This window comes from Tenrec ecaudatus, chromosome 6 (genome assembly GCF_050624435.1).
Source record: "Tenrec ecaudatus isolate mTenEca1 chromosome 6, mTenEca1.hap1, whole genome shotgun sequence".
Taxonomy (NCBI): domain Eukaryota; kingdom Metazoa; phylum Chordata; class Mammalia; order Afrosoricida; family Tenrecidae; genus Tenrec; species Tenrec ecaudatus.
In genome coordinates this window covers 165,338,861-165,358,294 of record NC_134535.1, presented here as the reverse complement: position 1 = coordinate 165,358,294, position 19,434 = coordinate 165,338,861, and the positions used below count along the sequence as shown (strand labels likewise).

Below are 19,434 nucleotides of genomic sequence, written 5' to 3'. Positions count from 1 at the left end.
TTCCATGTGGACTTTGATGCTTCTGAGCTAGATGGCTGTTTGTTTATCTTCAAGCCTTTAAGACCCCAGATGACATATCTTTTGATAGCCGGGCACCATCAACTTTCTTCACTACATTTGCTTATTCACCCACTTTGTCTTCAGCGGTTGTGTCGGGAGGGTGATCATCATAGAATGCCAATTTAATAAAAGGAAGTATTCTTGCATTGAGGGAGTGTTTGAGTGGAGGTCCAATACCCTTCTGCCACCTTAATACTGAACCTATAAATATAGGCACATAGATCTATTTCCCCATCCATATATATATATATATTTGCATATGCACATGTCTTTGTCTAGGCCTCTATCAATGCCCTTTGCCTCCCAGCTCTCTCCTCTATTTCCCTTGATTTTCCTCCTGTCCCACTATCATGCTCTGTCCCCACCTGGGTTTCAACAATACCTCTTCATTACATTTCCCTTGATCAGAGCATGTTCTTTTCCATGATAGATTAGAATGACTGAATTTTGAAAATAACAATGGACTTGATGGCACCTAATGTCTATCTCAGCTCCAGGACCGCCTTATAAACCAACATCATCTCAATCATGGGAATCATGAAAATCTGTAGCCTACCGGGCACTGGGGCAGGTTTCAAGTGCCCCTAAAATGAGAACCTCCGCTAATTTTCATCACATCACCTACTTAATCTTTAGCACCCCTTATTTGCATAATAATCAAATCCAAAGAAATAAAATGTTGATTAGTGATTGCTAGGTCAGTTAAGAGGGTATAATGAGAAGTGGCGCATATAAATATAGCCTTTCTTTGTGGAGTAATAAAATTTCTCTTGAATTAGATAGTGGTAGTGGTTGCACAGTCAATGTATTAAAATCCACAGATTTTGTGATGAGTTGTATGAACCCCTAGTAAAATGTAAAAAAAGAAAATCCACTGATTTACAAACCTAAATAGATTTTGATTAAACTTGAAAAATCTTTCTCCTCTCCTTCATTTTAGCACTGTCCCTGAGGCTCTGTTCATGTTTAATCTTATTTCTGTCCATCAGATTAGATACAATTTCTATTAATAATTCTCTTTTTCTATTAATATTGCTCTAAAGTTACAGATTCTTCTTTTATATCCATTCTATAGATGATTTCATCCAGTGTATAATGTATTTTAGATTTAATTTTCAGTTTGAAAATGTTCATTTGATTCCCTTCAAATAGTTTTTCTTTCTTTGCTGAGAACTGTTATCTTTCCATGACTTTTAAGAATATTCATTTTAACCTCATTGAGGTAGTTTGTAATACTTTCCTTGAAACTTCCATTCTGTAAATCCAACATCTATTTGGTTAAGTACCTGTTGACTGATTTGTCCTCGAGAACATGTCAGATTTCCTGTTTCTTTGAATGTTAAGAAAATTTAGATTGCATATTGGACACATTGAATATTATATTATCTTGTGGAGTTCGGGATCCTTTTAAAGACTGCTGGAGAACGTTAACCTTGATTTTCATCAGATAACTAAACTGGCTCTGTTTAGAACACAGGTTTTTATCTCACCTCCTGTGAGCAGCCAGCAAAGTCTCCAAATGTTTCCTGTGTTATTTGGGTCTGCCCTTCCTATCAGCACAAGTTAGTCTGGAGACTTTGAAAACAATTCAAATAATAATGCCATTGTCAAAGGCTTTGCCAAACTTCTTTGGGTATGTTTGACATATGTTCAGTTCAAAAGTTAGTCCAAAACTTTTATTTCATACATGATATTTAAGTACCGTATATACTCATGTATAAGCCGAGTTTTTCAGCACAAACAAATGTACTGAAAAACTGGGTTCGACTTATGCACGGGTCAGTGACAGGAATGGATGTCATCTGGTCAAGCCCGACTAACAAAAGGAGGAAATCTCATGAAGCCTGACATAGAGTTAATAGCAAAGTGGGTTCGAGATGCATGGGAAGACATTCCAGAAAACATGGTGCGATGTGCCTTCCAGAAATGTAATATTAGTAATGCTATGGATGGCAGTGAAGACTGCGCTTTGTATGAAAATGACAGCAGTGATGGTGATGACGGCGATCTCAGTGAGGACAGCATCTGTGATGACCTCACACCAGCTGAAGCTCTGCATTGGGATACGGATGATGATGAGGAATCCAGTTTTGAAGGATTTTAACTCTTTACATTTTAGCTTGGTTGCTGATTGAGCTCAGGGAATAGTACTCTTAAAGTATCATTGTTGATACCGTATTATTTTTGTTGAACCTATTTTCCACTTACTGTGCTGGTTTACTAATGTTAAATGACTTGTCCTTTTATTTATGTTATTTTATTTAAACTAAATATTTAAATACAATACTCACTGATGTCTCAAATTTTAGTAATTTTATTTTCATTTGTTTTGATTATTGAAACTCACCAATAGCTTCTGCATTTTCCACCCTAGGCTTATACTCGAGTCAATTCGTTTTTCTGGTTTCCCAGGTAATAATTAGATGCCTCGGCTTAAACTCGGGTCAGCTTATATTTGAGTATATACAGTATCCTCTTTTCTTGCTCTATCCAAAATTTTCTCAATAGTTTCTCTCTAAAATCTGCAAATATATATATATGATGCAATGGAAAGGAACTCCTAGAACTTTTTTAGGAGTCTGGGCAAAGTGGTTTATATTGGGGCTGCTAACTGTACACTTCAAACACACCCACAGGAGAAAGATGTGGCTTTCTGCTACTGTAAAGATTTGAGGTTTCAGGAACTAAAGGGGCAGTTGAATTCTGCCTTATAAGGTGTGCTAGGTTACATAATTTCATGTCACCTTGATAAATAGATTGTAGGGGAGGCATCTCTCCTGTCAATCAGTCACAGTCTGATGATGCTTTCTGGTGACTGTGGTCTTCTCATAAGGATTCTGGGAACTTCCTCTCTCTCCCTGGAGATGCCCCCACACTCTCTACTTCACTTTCTTGCTGTTGAGACACTCAGAGAGCTGGAGGAGCCACATGGATACCCTCCCCACTGATGAGCTGCTTCCACCACCACTGGATCCACAAGACTTTTCACCCACCAGCCTGTGATTTTCATACAGTCACTGTTATTCTATGTGCTGTGTGAGTGTGAAGAGGAATTTATGGACTATTATCAGGCACATGGGCTAATGCCAGACTTCTGAGCCTGAGCTGGACTGGGCTGGGATATTTTCTCAACCTTCAATTGCTCTGTGATACAAGGCTTTCTCTTACACACATGTGAGTGGCAATTAATTTGTTTCTCTAGGCAACCCGGTCACTATGAACTGGAATTGACTTGATGGCAGTGGTTTTTTTTTTCTTTTAGTTATTTTGTAATTTTATGCTAAAATATATTGTTTTTTGTAAAACACAGCTTCTCTAATATTTTAGGTTTGAAGGTATAAATGTGTATTTGTCATTAATTATTCAATTTAGGCTGCATGTACCTTACCCGCTACATTTTAGTCTATAACTAAGACAAGAGTGATTATTATATTTGAGTTAGTAAATATACTTATTTCCTTCAACATTCCTCCCCAGTCTCAAAATAGATTCATAGAAAGATTTTGGAGGTACAGTAGCGCAATGAATAAGTAAATAAAAGGAATATTCACAGGAAAGCTAAACATCGTGCACAGAACAGATTCCACAATCCAAATGACCTGCCAAAAGACAGCCATATTAGAGCACAGTCTACTCATGTGTAAGCACTATACTTAAGCTATAAAATATGATGAAAATAACACATTTCTTCTAAAATATGGCAAATACTTGACCTACATTAATTCTTCTCAGGTAGACTCACGTTACATAGCTCGAGGACATACCTTCATTTTTGTTCCTAAATCAAAATCTAGAAATATTATAAATTTTATTATATATATAAATACTGTTTGAAAAGCCATAGTCCATAGTATTTTATTTAAATCTGCTATTCGGTGGAGCAGGGAACATATGCTCTGAGGGAAAAATAATTCATCCGAGTTCCCAAATACTTGGCATTTAAATAATTTCACATAGTCTGTGTTCAATTATTCATTCAACATATATTTATTAAGTGCCTGCTCTGTGTTGGGAATTCACAAATGAATAACTATAACTGCCTCAAGAATTTTAATGCTTAGTTGAGGAGATGAATTAACAGACAGAAACGGAGGTGTGGTGTCTGCCCGTGTGTGTGAAGGGGGTGGGTAAGAGACTGTTTCCAAAGGAAGTCTTCCCAGAAACTACACTTTTTCAGTCCGTCAGACATGATAAATCAGAATAGAAGGGGGCGGGGTGATGAAAGAGGGTTTTCGGGCAGAGAGGTCAGGTTTGGAAAGACATCCAAGGATGAGAGGTCCCTGTGTTGTTGAATGCACAAGAAATTCAATTGGTCAACATGTAGAGTGATGGTGTCGTTGTGAAGAAGGAAGCTGACCAGGTATATAAGAGCAGCATCGCAGCAAACTTACATACTTACATCTTGATAAGACATGTGAATTCTCTCTTGAAGTCAAGTAAATACCCTATTGTTGGAATTAAGCAAAGTAGATGCCTAGTCACCATATTTTCCGTTTAGAGGATAATATCTAGGGGCAGTTTGAAACTTCACACAAAGGGGGGGGTGCTGAGAGAAGAAAGGCATGACCTTGAACTAAATCAGAGTTGGGTAAATAACAGGGATGAAATACAACACATTTAGAAAGGTACCAGGGTAAGCCCTCGATATTATTTTTCTCTATTGGAGCAAAACAAAAACCAAAGTGGGTAAGGATGAAGAATGGTTTAAAAATAAATCCTAGGCTTTTGCTTGAGACTTACTTGATTGATAGAAAATAATCAATGACTAAAGTGGAAGCATATAAGAGAGGGAATTTGGGGAGAAAATTCCATTTTACTTTTAAACATGTTTATTTTACGTTTTCATGGGAAATATGAGGGGCTCCAAAAATTTCTAGAAAAGTGGAATTGAAACAAAATTTTTCCACAAACAATTTGAAGTCTCCTTGAATATTTTCTCATTCAAGTCAAAAGTCTGTCCTGGCTTAACTCAGAAAGCTAAATAATATTTTGGCCTTTTTAGTAGCCAAGGTTATCTGCAAAATATTTGCCTACCAAATTTTTATGACAAGAAATATTTTCCTTTCCCATGCATACCTTCTTCCTATGTGAGATTGAAACATTGACTCTAGTCTACTGAGATTCAGCCTTTGGCATTCTTTGCCATATATAACAGTCATCCTAATAGAGCCTTTGTGCTTCCCATTAGTAGTCCTTTTCTAAAACCTAGATAAATTGACTTCACAAAAATAACCTGGGAGTCTAATTTAATCCATCAGCCCCAATCTTAGCATTTCCCATCGGGCTGGTCAGGAATGAAGCCTTGAATCATCCCCCGTGTGATTCTGATGAGTACAAAGGTGCAATCGGTGATGAGAGTACCTGCTCTGGACATCCAGGTCTATTGGAAAACACTGCTTAACTCCACCATTCCTTACATTCTAGTCATTTTTAAATTGCAATCCAAGTATCAGTCCTACCAGGCTGCTACTTTTTCTTCCCAAAAGGTTAATATGTGCCACCAAATTTCATTCTATCAGTAAACCAAAACAAACAAAAAATGAAATATAATAAAACAAAACACACTCCCTGCATTCCTAAACATGTTAAAGAATAGACCATTCACCATCAAACTTTTGTTAAAACTGGTTTTCTCCACGAGGACACCCCTTCTTTTTCAGTTGTCCTAAAAGGTAGAATTCCATTCCAGTGCCACCAGACAATACAAGGTTGTGCTAGTCTGGGTACTTTAGAGAAACAAATCAACAGAAACTCATGTATGAGAGAGTTTTACATAAAGGTTAAGTGCACATCAAGCAAACACCCAACCCAGTACTGCCCAAACCCACAAGTCCAACATTAACCCTTATGTCCAACACCAATTCACAGAGTCCACCTCCATCTCACAAAACACACGCAATGATGCAGACTGCAGGAGGAAAGCTGGGTCAGTAAGTGTGTAATCATCTCAGCACTGCCAGGGGTCTCCACACAGCTGCTCCAGCACCCAGGGCTGCATCAGGGTAGGTCCATGTGGCTTCTCTTTGGGGATGTCTTACAGGAAGTCAGCTTTGCAAGCTGAAGCAGGGACCTGCTAAGGCAGCTGCACCCTGGTCCGACCATCAGAAAGCAAGAGACTTGAGAACTAGAAAGGTGAGGCTCACCGAGCCATTTATCCTTCTGCCCTTCAATTAACCCCACGTGTGTTTATCGGCCAAGTTGGCACAATAAACTACCTACTTCAAAGGTCAACAATTAAGGTGTCTATTCTTGTAAATCTCAATGTTGCCACTATATGAGTACTGATAAAGCCATGTATAAAAACACCTTGCTTCATGATATCCAACTTACAATCCTCTTTCTGCATGTCTTTTATACGGATATCCTTTTAATAATTATTCAAGACTTCAGCCTTGATTTCTAAGTCTTATTCTCCAGCCCCAAGTCTTGACATGTTATGTAAATGTAATACTTATGTGAATAGCCAGGCCAGCTTCATCTTAAAATTAATTAATGTTTCATCACAGTCAATGTCTTCTCCATACCACCCAAATACAATATGCTTATAAAACTGTTTAAAGCTATTTTCTTAGAGATTATAGACTCCAATATTTTTCTCTTTGACCACAACTTTGCTTAGAATGCTTGATTTCTGGTGCTCTCACTCCTATCACAACTGCTTTATGAATTCTATCGTGGATTAATATAGAGCTGCTTTCAGTGCTTACTACAAGATCTGGTCATTGTCTTCTGAATAATTATCAGAGTCCATCCACATTGGCTTCTGTCCCAGGATGTGGATCCTGTGTAATTAGAGAAATGGATTGCTTTCCTAGGATTCAAGGTAAAGGGAAAGTTCATGTCATAAATGATACTGGAACCCTATTATATGCCATCTCAACTCCCTAGCATCACCCAAGCCTGCTTCCATGTCAATTTGTGTTGCAAACTCAGGTCCAACAGCCACAGCAAATTCTAACTTCCTGACAGTGTTGAAAACTTTGCCAATAGCTGATTCGCTGCTTTATTCGTAATCCTTGGGGAATCATTAGCTAGATTGGTCAACGAATAAGACTAAGTAGGAGTCAGTTTGCTTGGCAGATCTTAATTTCTGCAGAAACTGTTTAACTGAGCTGCATAAAAGATACTACTGGAAGGATCAGGGTCAAGAACTAGATGTCTTATTCATAGCTAAGCATTAGCGTTGTCTGGCTCAGTTCTGGACCCAGGAAAACCTGGGGCAACAGACAGCATTCCGGGAGCTGAACCTAATTTGCCTATTAGGCATGCATCTTATATCGGTACATTATATCCCATCTGATATCTGTAGATAAATGTTACTTTGTTTCAGTGAAAATGGGATGATTAAGTTTAATATTTTTGCATTTGCAAAAAATAACTTAAAGGAACTAGAACACGATCCAGGAATTCAGATCCTTTCTATGATATTGAGTGGAAATCTCTCTATACTCGCTTCTATAAAACTCACTACAGAGCAGATCCACTTAACCATCCCACAAGTACCCCAATCTCAAGATATTAAATGAAGCAAATCATGCATTCATATTCTCCTACGTATTCCTAAACCCAATTGATGGCAGCACCATTGAGTCTGTCACTCAAATTTGGAAATAGTCCCAAGACTTCATTCTCCTACATGGTCATGTTATTATTTTTAATTTTTCCCAGTAGTTCCATTTCTATAACCACTTGTAATAACATTTCCAATTCCCAGACTCCACAGAACTACCTAACCATGCTATATCATTATTTCAAAATTCTTCCCAAAATCTGAAACTTGTGACCGTAGCATACCAAGTCTCTATTACCAGACTACACTCAGTATTTACAGCTATGTTTTCTGCCATTCTTTTTTTTAATAAAATGTTTAATTATTTTATTGAGTGTAATGGATGGACAATGAACTATATATGTATAAAGTGTATAAGGACATACTTTTAAACAGTATGCAAGCTGTAGAACTATCTCCACTATCAAGATCATGGAGGTGTGCTTCTTCCCCAAAGTTTCCTCTTACTCCTCTGTCATTTTTTCCCTCTTTTTTCTCTTCCTCTCTTTCTCCCGCTCTGCTGTCTGTCACTGTGGAATCACACAATTTGGACTCTCTTCTGGACTGATTTTCTTCACTCAGCACAATATTTTAATATCTATCCATATGATCGGGAGTACAGCAGTTCCCCACCTTGCCAATAGGGGATAAATGACAAGATCCTTGGTGAATGCCTGAATCTCAGGATATAGATGCTACGTTTTGCTATGGATACAGGCAGCAGGTACCTAGGGTGCCTGGTTGGGATGTGGGAACTGGATGGATGCTGACAAGGCACCAGCAGCCACCTGTGCAAGCGTGTTCTCCACGCTAGTATCCAGGGGAAGAGGGCGCTGTTACTGCAGAGCAGTGGGAAGGCGGGAAGCACACATCACGCTACTGAAAATAGCACAAATTTTAAATATTTAAAAAATGCCAAATAGTCTACTCCAGTACACTATGCGTAACTGAAACTGCTAAGGGCAAAATCACCAGTAAGAGGGGCTCAGCTGGCTATTCTTGCTCCTGTTCTTCTATAACAGGTAATACAGGTTTCAAGAATTCTGACATGATGTCTTTTGAGGAATCACACATATGTTTTAATATTTCACTGTGATTTTAATATTCATATCCTATACTCTAATGATAGTAAGTGTCTTTGGTGTGATTATGTGCTCTGGTGAAGTGTCTGTTCATATATATATGTACATATAAATTCTTGCTTTTAGAAAATAAGTTATTTTCTTGTTAGTAAAATTTGAGAGTTCAAGGATCTATAGATTTTTTTCATATACTTAAAATTTTCCACTCTTCCTTCAAGTGTTTTCTAACCCAATCCTATTCTTTTTTTTGGCAGCACCAATTTCACATATATTAGACCATTTTTGAATTCCTTTAAAGCTTACTGTCACCCTGTTTATTTATTATTATTATTTTCACCTCCAGAGGCAAACCACTTGTATATACGTTACCTATTGCCAGAAGAATCCTGATGTCCAATTTGATTGCTGGGAACGGGAAGTGTTCTCACCCTGTGTGAGAAGCCAGCATTGTTTCCTCTCATCCCTCCATCTCTTCTCCATTGCTGTGCCTCCGTATTATGCTTTTTAAATCTCACATATGGTAGTTTCTATCTCTGAAATCTCTATTGGGACATATACTCTTCCATGTCTGTATTGAAAAGTACCTTAGACATATGGGATACAATTATATTAATTGCTTGACTATAATCACCTGCTAATTTTACATCTGTTTTAAAAGATGTACGGTTAGTTCCAATTGGTCAACTTATGTCTTCCTTGTGTCCACTCTAAGGGGCATAATGAAGTCCGTGATAGTGGAGCCATTGTGCTCTTCCTTGAAGGGCTTGTAATTTTTGTTGCATAATTCCAGATATAAAAATCTCACCTGGTTGGTTGCTGGATAGTTTTTGCATTCTTACATCTATTATTGAGTCTTCTTCCTTGGCTTCAATGAGATGACTTGAAGACAGTCGCATGATTTGGGTCATTCTTCTAAGATGTGTTCCAAAGGAGGAAAGCAATACTTAGTGGGCAGCTGTTGTTTCTTAACCTAATATGAGGCAAAACCCACATGTGTACCTGTATTCGTTTCCTAAGAATCTTGATGTCCTGGTTTGGCTGATGGAAGCAGGTGCTATTCTAACTCAGTCTGCGTGGACAGAACTGTTATCTCCAATTCTTCTCATTGTTTTCTGACTGGTCTTGGGAGTTCTCCTACCAGAATGTGCTATGAAAGCTTAGATGGCTCACGAAGGGTGAGACTCCTCAGACTCGAAGGTTCTCTCTGTGGTAGCGCTCCCTATGGTCTAGCACTCTATGAAGCCAATGATAGCCTTTACTATCCCAAATTCTAAGCTCAGTTTCCTGAATGAACTCAGGGAGTTTGTAGGATCCTGCCTTGGTTCCCTCTTTCTAGATCACACCCTGGAGTCTTGAGGAAATAATCATAGCAATAACCATTTCGTTTCACCTCTCTGTATCAATACCTTTGGTGTCTGATGTTAATTAAACCAGACATCAGTACTTCATATCTTCTGTCCATGTTTGTATACTTCTGATTGGAGCGGTGAGTATTTGGTCCTGTCTTACTGGGGAGCAGATTCTCCAAACCGTTTATTTTAATGTGAACCCATTGCCATGGTTTATATTCCAACCCAGATTAGACCAGACCCGCAAGGTTCCCAAGGCTGCAAATGTCTCTATAAGCAAGTTTCCCTCTCTTTTTCCGGTAGAGCCGCTGGTGGGCTTGAATCACTGGTTCTTTTGATTAGTAGCCCAAGTACTTTACTGTTGCACCTGTGTTTCCCAGGGTAGTCTAATCCACATATTATTTTGTTTCATTTGTTCAAGCTTTGTCTGTGTTGGTGATGACCTCTCTGTCTTGCTCAGTCCAATGGTACCCTGGTTTTCATAGGTATCTGATCCCTCAGGTCTCCATGACAACCTACTGATATTCTGATCACAGCAGCTCATGTTTTGTGTAGACATGATCTCCCTTGTTCTTATCTCAGTATCGTGGCAATACTAATGCTCTGCGGGACACTTCACAGCACTGTAACGAGCTTCTTCTAACTGAAGCAAAGGCAAAGCTGGATGAAGGAGTGGATGGACCATCTCAGAGAAGGATCCAAACTGAGTGGATACGAGGCTCGTGCTCTGAATTTCAAATAGTACTGGTATCTAAGTGATGGTGAGTGAATAGAAACCGAAGAGACAGAGGGTGGGAACAAAACCACGACTTTAAAATAAACCTAGATAGATAGATAGATAGATAGATAGATAGATAGATAGATAGATAGATAGATAGACAGGCAGACAGACATGGCAGAAGCTACAGAAGAGAATCTCTACCAAGTTTTCATCTGGCCAAGTAAAGCAGGAGACAGTCACCCAAGGCCAGCATAGGAGTAGCCAGGCAGTGAGATGTGAAGCCAATAGGAATAGGGGGGTAGAGCTGTAGAGTTCACCAGGCTAGCCACTACATATATATGACAACTGCGCATTTTAAATATGACTAATATGAGTGAAGATACGCTGGACGTGTAAAATAAACTGTGAACATCACAAGCTCAGTACCAACGAGTGCAAACTATGTTTTCAATATCATATCTAAATAGATTATGTATTGAAAAGATAGTGATGTGAACATTGGCTATGTAAATGATACTTTTAAAGTTCATTTAATCTATTACTTTTTAATTCGTTACTGTAGCAACAAGAAACTTTGAAATTGATCATGTGGTCTATAGGGTGAAGGTGACCTTAGGTAGTGAGCTGATAGCTAAAATGAGAAAGTTCTAATATCTTTATCTAGATCTGTACAAAATTGAAATTGCTAGTACACTGAACTAAGTTCAGCATAGAGACTACAGAGACAAAAGTTGTAGATAAAGGGGAGCGATACGCTCAACACCGAAGAGAGTTTCCTGAGAGAGAGTGACTCAAAAACAAAGTAGGAAGATTATTGGGGAACAGAAAGATGTATAGCATTTCATTAGATAGCTTTAAAGCATAAAATATTAAAAGAAAACATTTATATGTTTGTTTCTTGCAGAAATTGCCTACTCCCAAACTCCTTCCGTGCCCCTCTCCAATGCCTTGACTTTAGTTTAGATCTGTAATTTAGAGACATTGCTACATTATCAACAATGTTGCTCAACACTTAATCGTACAACAATATGCAGTAAGCCAGAAAGAGTTGTGGGTGAAAGGTTTATAAGAAAAAATGTTCAAGAGAATTGTCCATGGATGGCCCTGTGCAACGCACACCGCCTAAGAAGAGATAACTGAAGACATGGGTAGGGTGGTGAAGAAACCAGAGGGTGCTCAGGTATCAGAGAGAATGGTCTCTGGGCTCTTAAAGGCTTGCCTTCAAGCAAGCAGCCACTTAAGTGAAGTGTCCTTTAAGTTCTAGAAGAAGCACACCGGCCTCTATGAAGCAAGGATTGTAAATGATCAAATCTAAATCTGAAGGAGGGAACTGTATCAGAGCTTAAATAGTGAGTACCTGGATGGCAGAAGGTTATGGATGACAGTCTATGACAGTCTAGAGTCCATTTGCAAGGTCCTTGCATGGATTTGTCCCCAGTGAATCCCCTATGGTCACCCCTGTGAATCCCCTATGGTCAGAGGCAGCCTTGTCAATTTGATTACAGCATATGCAGTGAGATTAAAATGTAGGACCTTATCCTTTAAGCTCCATTTTGACTAATTTAAAAGTTATTTCTGTTTTTAATATTTTCTTTCTCTCTGATTGAAGTTTTTCTATGGTGTGTCTAGTTATTTTAGGTTTGCTTCCTGTTGGTGCTTTGTCTGATTTCCTGTACATAAAACCCAGGGTAGGTGGATCTATAGCGACATTGACTGGATTGATTATTGTGTGGGGGCACAGCCAGGAAGCATGGGAGAAAACGGAATGTGAATAACAACTGGCACGAGAAGGAAAAGTTCTGAATTTGATTTCAGTGTTGACTGCATAAAGATTGAAACATTAAATTGCATAATATGTGATGCGTATGCCAATAACACTGTTTTGTAATCCCCTCTAGTCTTAGAACCAAATCATAATTTAGCTTATCTAGTAACGATAAGTTTTGTGCTCTCCTGAGATGTTTATATGAGATCCAATTGATGACAGTAACTCAAAAGTTTAGATAGCAAACAAGAAGTTTTATGTTTTAAGAAGCTTGTGTCGATGTGTGGGAACAGCACAGGAAGGGCTGAGAATGGCTTCCTAGTCTGAATGGAAACAAGGTTGCTGAAACCGTACAAGTGGCCACTTTGGAATTACTGAATGCTCTGCTGTGTATATTCTCAAAGTCAACAAAATAAATTATTTTGTAACAATTTTCAAAATGTTCATCCTTTAATGTCTACGTGTATATGGATATGTTTAGAAATATAGAGACAGGATGAAAAATAACTCGCTGGGACATGGTAGAGCTGTCTCTTGTGTGTTTCAGAGACTAACTTTAGGGAAGTTGAAAGCCTCATGGACAATGTTTCTCTTGCAGAGACTGGTGGTTTCAAACTGCTGACCTTGTAGTTAGGAGCCACCATTTAGCTACTATGCCCACAGCACCCATTGGCCAGAGATCTTCTTGCATTCAGCATCATTGCATGTGTTTTGTGAATCGTATCAGACATATGGGCTAATATCAGACTTCTGGACTTGATCTGGACTGGGCTGGGATGTTTTCTCAGTATTCAATTGCTCTTGTATATAAAACTCTTTCTTATACACATATAAGTATCAATGAATTTGTTTATATAGTCTACCTGGACTAGCACAATGGGATAAATACAGGTAGATATCTAAAAAATTGGCAGTATGAATCTACCTGGGGTTCTTTTTTTAAATTTTTTTTCCACCTGAGGCTCTATGAAAGAAAGATGAGGTGGTCTGCTTCTATGGAAATTCACAGCTTCAGAGATCCTTTGGAGTAAGATTTCTATCCCTGTCCCATTGGCTTACCATAAGTCAGAATCAACTTGGTCACAGTGGGTTCCACCAATATGTTTAACTTTATTAAATATATGTTCTGTGATTTGTTGTGGGAAGAAAAGGTCATTTCTGCTTCCCTCCTATGCTTTCTTCCAAGCAGTGTGCAGGATTTTCTCAGATTGTTCTCTTTCAACAAGTCTCGTAAATTAGTAAAAATAATTAATAAACCTTTATATGCTCTTCTCACTCAGTACATCACTGCCAGTGGGGCTTGCCGAGCCGTCTGACTACACAAACCTACACAGAATGGGGAGGTCTCTGCACGCTATCAACACTACAGAGTGATTCAGCATTGTTCATAGCACTCTCAACTACACACAGGGAACTCCAGTCTCTGTGAGAAAAGGCCCGAGTTGGGGAGCAGTTTTCAGGCCAGAAAGACCAGTTGAGCCATTTAATTATTCTTTGACTGAGATCATTCACCTTTTCATTCATAATGATTATCTGAATATGTTTTTAGAGAATACAGTTACTCAGTTCTAGAAGTTAAAGTTTCTGAGGTATTACAATCTGTTTCCTTAATGGTCTTGCATTCTTCATGCTCATTCAATATATAATATATTGATTTTTACCTAATACACACAAAACACTAAAAGTAAAAAGATGGAAGAGGCCTTTATGTGTTTCAGAGTTGGAAAGGCTTGTCATGAACTTCCATCAAATTCAACCTTGGTCTGAGTGCAAGACATACATACCTATGTTAGCTATTAGTCTACACCAGTGGTTCCCCACCTTCCAAATGCCCGACCCTTTCGTACAGTTCCTCATGGGGTGGTGACCCCCCAACCCTAAAATTATTTCATTGCTACTTCATCGCTGTAATTTTGCTACTGTTATGAATTGGGCGACCCTATGAAAGGGTCATTTGACCCCCAAGGGGTTTCTGACCCACAGATTGAGAACCACGGGTTTATAGGATGGCTATGCTGCTGAAGACCCAGGCACAGTACGGACATCCTTTATCAAATCAAGTTTTTCTACTACTCTTGGGTAGACCAGCCTATCACTTCTGGTCTTCAGACATTATTTACAGTATTATTTCAAATCACAATCACCATAAATTTGTGTCAGATTAGAACTTGGAACCTCTCTCTTAAAAAAGAGCTGTTTTAACTTTGTTATATTATTCCATAATATAATGAAAATTTAGGAGAAAAAACTCACATGCTGAGTTTTGCTTTGTTTTTAGATTTAGCCAGATATTTCATAGTAACCAAATTATAATTTTACCTTCAACATTTTTTATTCATAATGTGAATAGGGCATTAAATATTCAATTAATACAATCAAGGAGTCATTATAGATTTTTTAAAGTCTAGTATTGTTAGTTTATCCGTCTAGCTATTTCAATCTCAATACTGAGTAACCAGTTTCTCTCTTCATATTTTGTCACTCCATGAAGTTATGAGACTGGGTGGTTCTCTGAGAAGACATGTTCAAGTCTCTGAAGCCCAGCTTTATATCAGCTTCCTGAAAGGGCCAGAGTTCTTTGGGTAAAAGGTAACCAGTCAGGGAAAATCTTACTAAAGTATTTCAGGTCTTGAGATTAAATTATTCCATGGAACAGTTATTAGAGTTAGTGAAAAATAGCTTAGCTTCACATCTAGTATAGAAGCAGTCACCATTATACAATAGATTGGAACTATGGGTGGGAAAACATTGCAAAACATGAGACACAAATCATGAGCAGATACACTGTGTGATGAGATGGGGTTTATTCTGCACAGGAAAGCTCATCATGAAAGGAAAGCTCTTACCATTTGCAGGCAGACAGCCGGGGCTGAAAGAGATGTCGTCAATCGCTACGACTTCATCCTGCTCCTGAGTAGAATTCATTTGACCTTGAATAACCACCTGTTTAAGAAAAAACAAGTAAAAACAAAATAAGGAATACAGTCATTTCTTGAGCTTCTAGAGGAGAGCTTACCAATAAGAAAGGCATCACATGTGAGTTGAAATTAGGTGAACGTGGCAATTCTAAATGGAATGAGATTCAAGCAAACAAACTCTGGGGCATGAACATGGATGGTTAGCGCCCTATCATTGGTTTGTGAAATTAAGTCACATTCACCTGGCTTCTTTGGGACAGTAGTCATCTGTGTTCAGTTCCTTTGCAGTCATACTTTTTAGCTGTATGAGCTTGGGCCCATCCTCATCCTCAGTCTTAGTGGTTCACCACTGTGATCCATGTCCATCTGTCTCCCTAACTTTTATTCGCGGTCTTGCCTTGGCCAGTCTTGTGTGACCCTGTTGCACATTTTATGACAGTATCCGTGCTTCAGCTTGACATTTGCCTGGAAATGGTGGCTCAGTGACAACTTGTTTAGAATTTAACCCTCCTTTGGGGTCAAATGACCCTTTCACAGGGGTCGCCCCATTCATAACAGTAGCAAAATTATCCTTATTGAAGTAGCAATGGAAAATAATTATTTGTCTGGGGGGGTCGCCACCACATGAGGAACTGCATTAAAGGGTTGCAGCATAAGAGAAAGGGTGAGAACCACTGGTTTAAATGAGTCAATGCTACAGTAAGATGTGTACCCAGCCCAAGTATGTGCCAAAATGAAGCATGTAACTGGTATGACTATTGGAAAATGAAAACTTAGAAAGGAGCTACTCTCCAATTTCCTATTTACCCAAACGAACATAAAATTGGTGTATCAGTATATAGGATACACAAAAATGGTGTATCCCCATGCTCACTAATGAACACCTGTGAGGCTGGGGGCTTCCAGCAGGGTTATAGTAACTTTGTGATGTTTGTGTATGCTTGTTGCAATACAAATGCTTTATGATGTCAAAAATTCCGCAGTGCTGATTTTCAGCTTAAAATTTCCCTGGATACAGTATGCCATGGCAGATTGTTTCCCTGCCCTGCATTTTGTTGTTGCTGTCACTGGCCAAAGAGATTTCTTTGCAAAGCAGATGCTATCTACCACTTCATTAAAAGTGAGACTCACATATAACATATCTCAACACCTTTCGGTGGTCTGCCCTCAGAAAGCCATACATGCCTCACCCAAAAGAGAACAACTGCAAGATTACTTAGACTGCAGGACTGTGTTGTCGACGGTCTATCAATAAATGTTGTCTTGGGATGGGCCACGTGGGGATAGGGCAGCACAGTGATTACAAATGTGTAATTGAAGACTACTTGGATTCAGATCTCCTACCAGCTTTACCACGTCATGAGTTAAAATCGACTCCATGGAATTGACTTTGGGCTCTTGGACGGGAGGGTTTCTATCATCTGCGTAAATTTGTCTAGTCAGCTTCAGAGACACTGGGAGTGCTCAGAGAGAGGTGAATTTTTTTTTCTTTTTTTTGTGAGTGAGTTAGTGAGTGAGTGAGTGAGTGAGTTAGTGAGTGAGAGAGTGAGTGAGTGAGTGAGTTAGTGAGAGTGTGTGTGTGAGTGAGTGAGTGAGTGAGTGAGAGAGTGAGTGAATTAGTGAGTGAGAGAGTGAGAGAGTCGAGAGGTGAATATTTGTGGTGTAAATTCATGCTTGGATCACCGGGGGGATTACTGAAACCCTGAGAGTGAATGTGTTTTTGTGGGACAAAAGTGTGGAATTAAGAAAACATCCCGACCCAGTCCAGTCCAAGGCCATAAGTCTGATATTAACCCACATATCTGACACCAATCTATAAAGTCCTCTTCAGACTCATGAAACACATGCAATGAAGCCAAATGCAGGACAATCACAAGCCAGTGGGTAGAAAGTCTTTGGGTCCAGTAGCGTTGTAAGCATCTCAGCACTGGCAGGGGTCTCTCTGTGGCTTCTCCGGCTTCTGAGGTCTGATTGTGTCCATTTGGCTTGTCTTCTGCAATGTCTCCCAGGGAGTAGCAGAGAGAGAGAGGGGTGTCTTCCACCTCCAAGGAGGAAGTACCAGATTTCCCAGAATTCTCAGGAGAAGGCCATGCCCACACAGAAGTCTCATTGACTATCTCCAGATTGACAGCCTAGACTCCACCTCTACACTCTTGATCCTTAAATTGACACCAGATTAGGTGACTACCACAATAGATAATCGAGTTGAAGTCAGAGTCAGGCAACATAATAGACATCGGATCTATGAGGTAAACGGTTCCAGCAGCAAATAGGAGGCGAATACATTTGGCACAAAGCATTCTAAGAGAAAGTGAACTCTGAATGGAGTCAAGAGGTGGTACTGAAGCCACGTGACACTCCTTGAATGAACATCAACTCATAGCGACGTTTACTTTATTCAAATGAAACACGTTACCCCTAAGTCAACGCCAACGCACGATGAGCCCAGTCTGCTCTGTTGGATTTTCAGTGACTAATTTTTTGGAAGTAAAATGCCACCCCTTTTTTCTAAGGCATCTTTTGGTGAACTTGAACCACTACCATTGGGTGAGTATGCTAATTTCTGAACCTCTCAATCAGCTCCCTGTTGTATCATATTTGGGTGTGCACATTTATGGTTATCCTGCCAAGCAAACATCTGGAAACAACAATAGAAAAGCTGTCCATAGACAACCTTTCTGAATGAAAAGTTAAAAATATCTGAAATTATGACTTTTAAGAAAGGAAAAAATGAAAACATCACAATTAAAATACATAATTTTATAAAATAATTTGTATGTTATCCCTAAAAACAAAGTCTATTTTTATGAATAAGAGGAATCTGTGAAATATTGAGCATTTCTAACAAGATATTAAAGAAATTACAAAAAAACTTAAAAATATATCAATATCTTTTAATAATCCAAGCACCAACTGCTCATTTAGCTTAACAAAGCAAACATTCAACTTGACACTCATAAACAGTTATGTGCTTAGTGATCTATGAGCACACTCCCAGAGAAAAATAGGGAGGGAGGGAATTACTTCACATAAATTTGGGACTAAAATTCTTCTGTACACTTTATGCTACTTTCTTCTTTTCCTCCTTGATCATTTTAGGGCAATCATAACATTGTTTATGCCTATACTTTTGAATAATGTGAGTGCAGTTAACAACATCATGCAAAGCCCAACGCTGTTCCCTCCTTGTACAGAGAAGAGAAAAGACTTTTTAATGAACCCCGAGCAACACATTACACCAAATGTGGAGCTTCTTTTCTTTTTCTCTGCTATGGTATATATTCCTAGACCTTCTTAATGTGATAAAAAAACAATGCATGTGCTTTAGTGATAAAAGTGGTTGAGGTTTGAAACTAGACTATCCTAGATTCTAAACTAGTTAGTGACTTAGAAAGATTATTCAATGTTCTGAACCCCAGATTCCTCATTGAACAACTGGGAAGATTATGAAATTATCTCAGTGCATTGTCTTGAGGAGTGTGAACCAGATAATATATAAAAAGGACTGAACACAGCGATTTGCACACAGTAAGTACTTAATAAATGCTAGGTGTAATATTCCTTAACATCCCCAGAAACTTCATGAAACCCAGCCATCTCTGTTGACTTTAAATGGACAATTACCATTCCTTATTATGTAGCTGTTCCTTCTGAAATTTACAAGCTTCATTTTTATTAAGGGAAGGGCCTCGAACTGTACAGATACAGGTAATAAAGCCCATAGGTGACAGCCGGGTCTAGAAGCTTTCCCAAAAGCTCATCCAAAGCCACGGGCCTGGTTCTGTCTGAAATCTCCTCTTTGAGTGTTTTTCTAAAGAAAGTACGCATGCCTCTAAGCCACCAGAAGTCGGTTTGCAGGAAAGATTGCTGACAATGGAAGCACCCTCAGAGGATTGTAGATTAATGAGCCAGCAGATATTGTCTGAAGATGCTGATTACAAAATTATTTCAAATATTCGTCTCAAGAAACTTTTCAGGAAGGGGAGAGTA

The 19,434-nt window shown here is 38.8% G+C and overlaps 1 protein-coding gene across 1 annotated transcript in view; it reads right to left on the bottom strand.

The window, feature by feature from the left end:
* The window catches only part of MALRD1 (MAM and LDL receptor class A domain containing 1), an 836,583-nt gene that overhangs the window by 762,080 nt on the left and 55,069 nt on the right, over positions 1-19,434 (bottom strand). Inside the window, exon 5 of the mRNA XM_075553413.1 lies at positions 15,373-15,469. Coding sequence (XP_075409528.1) covers positions 15,373-15,469 — 97 coding nt within the window. The remainder of the gene's footprint in view (positions 1-15,372; positions 15,470-19,434) is intronic.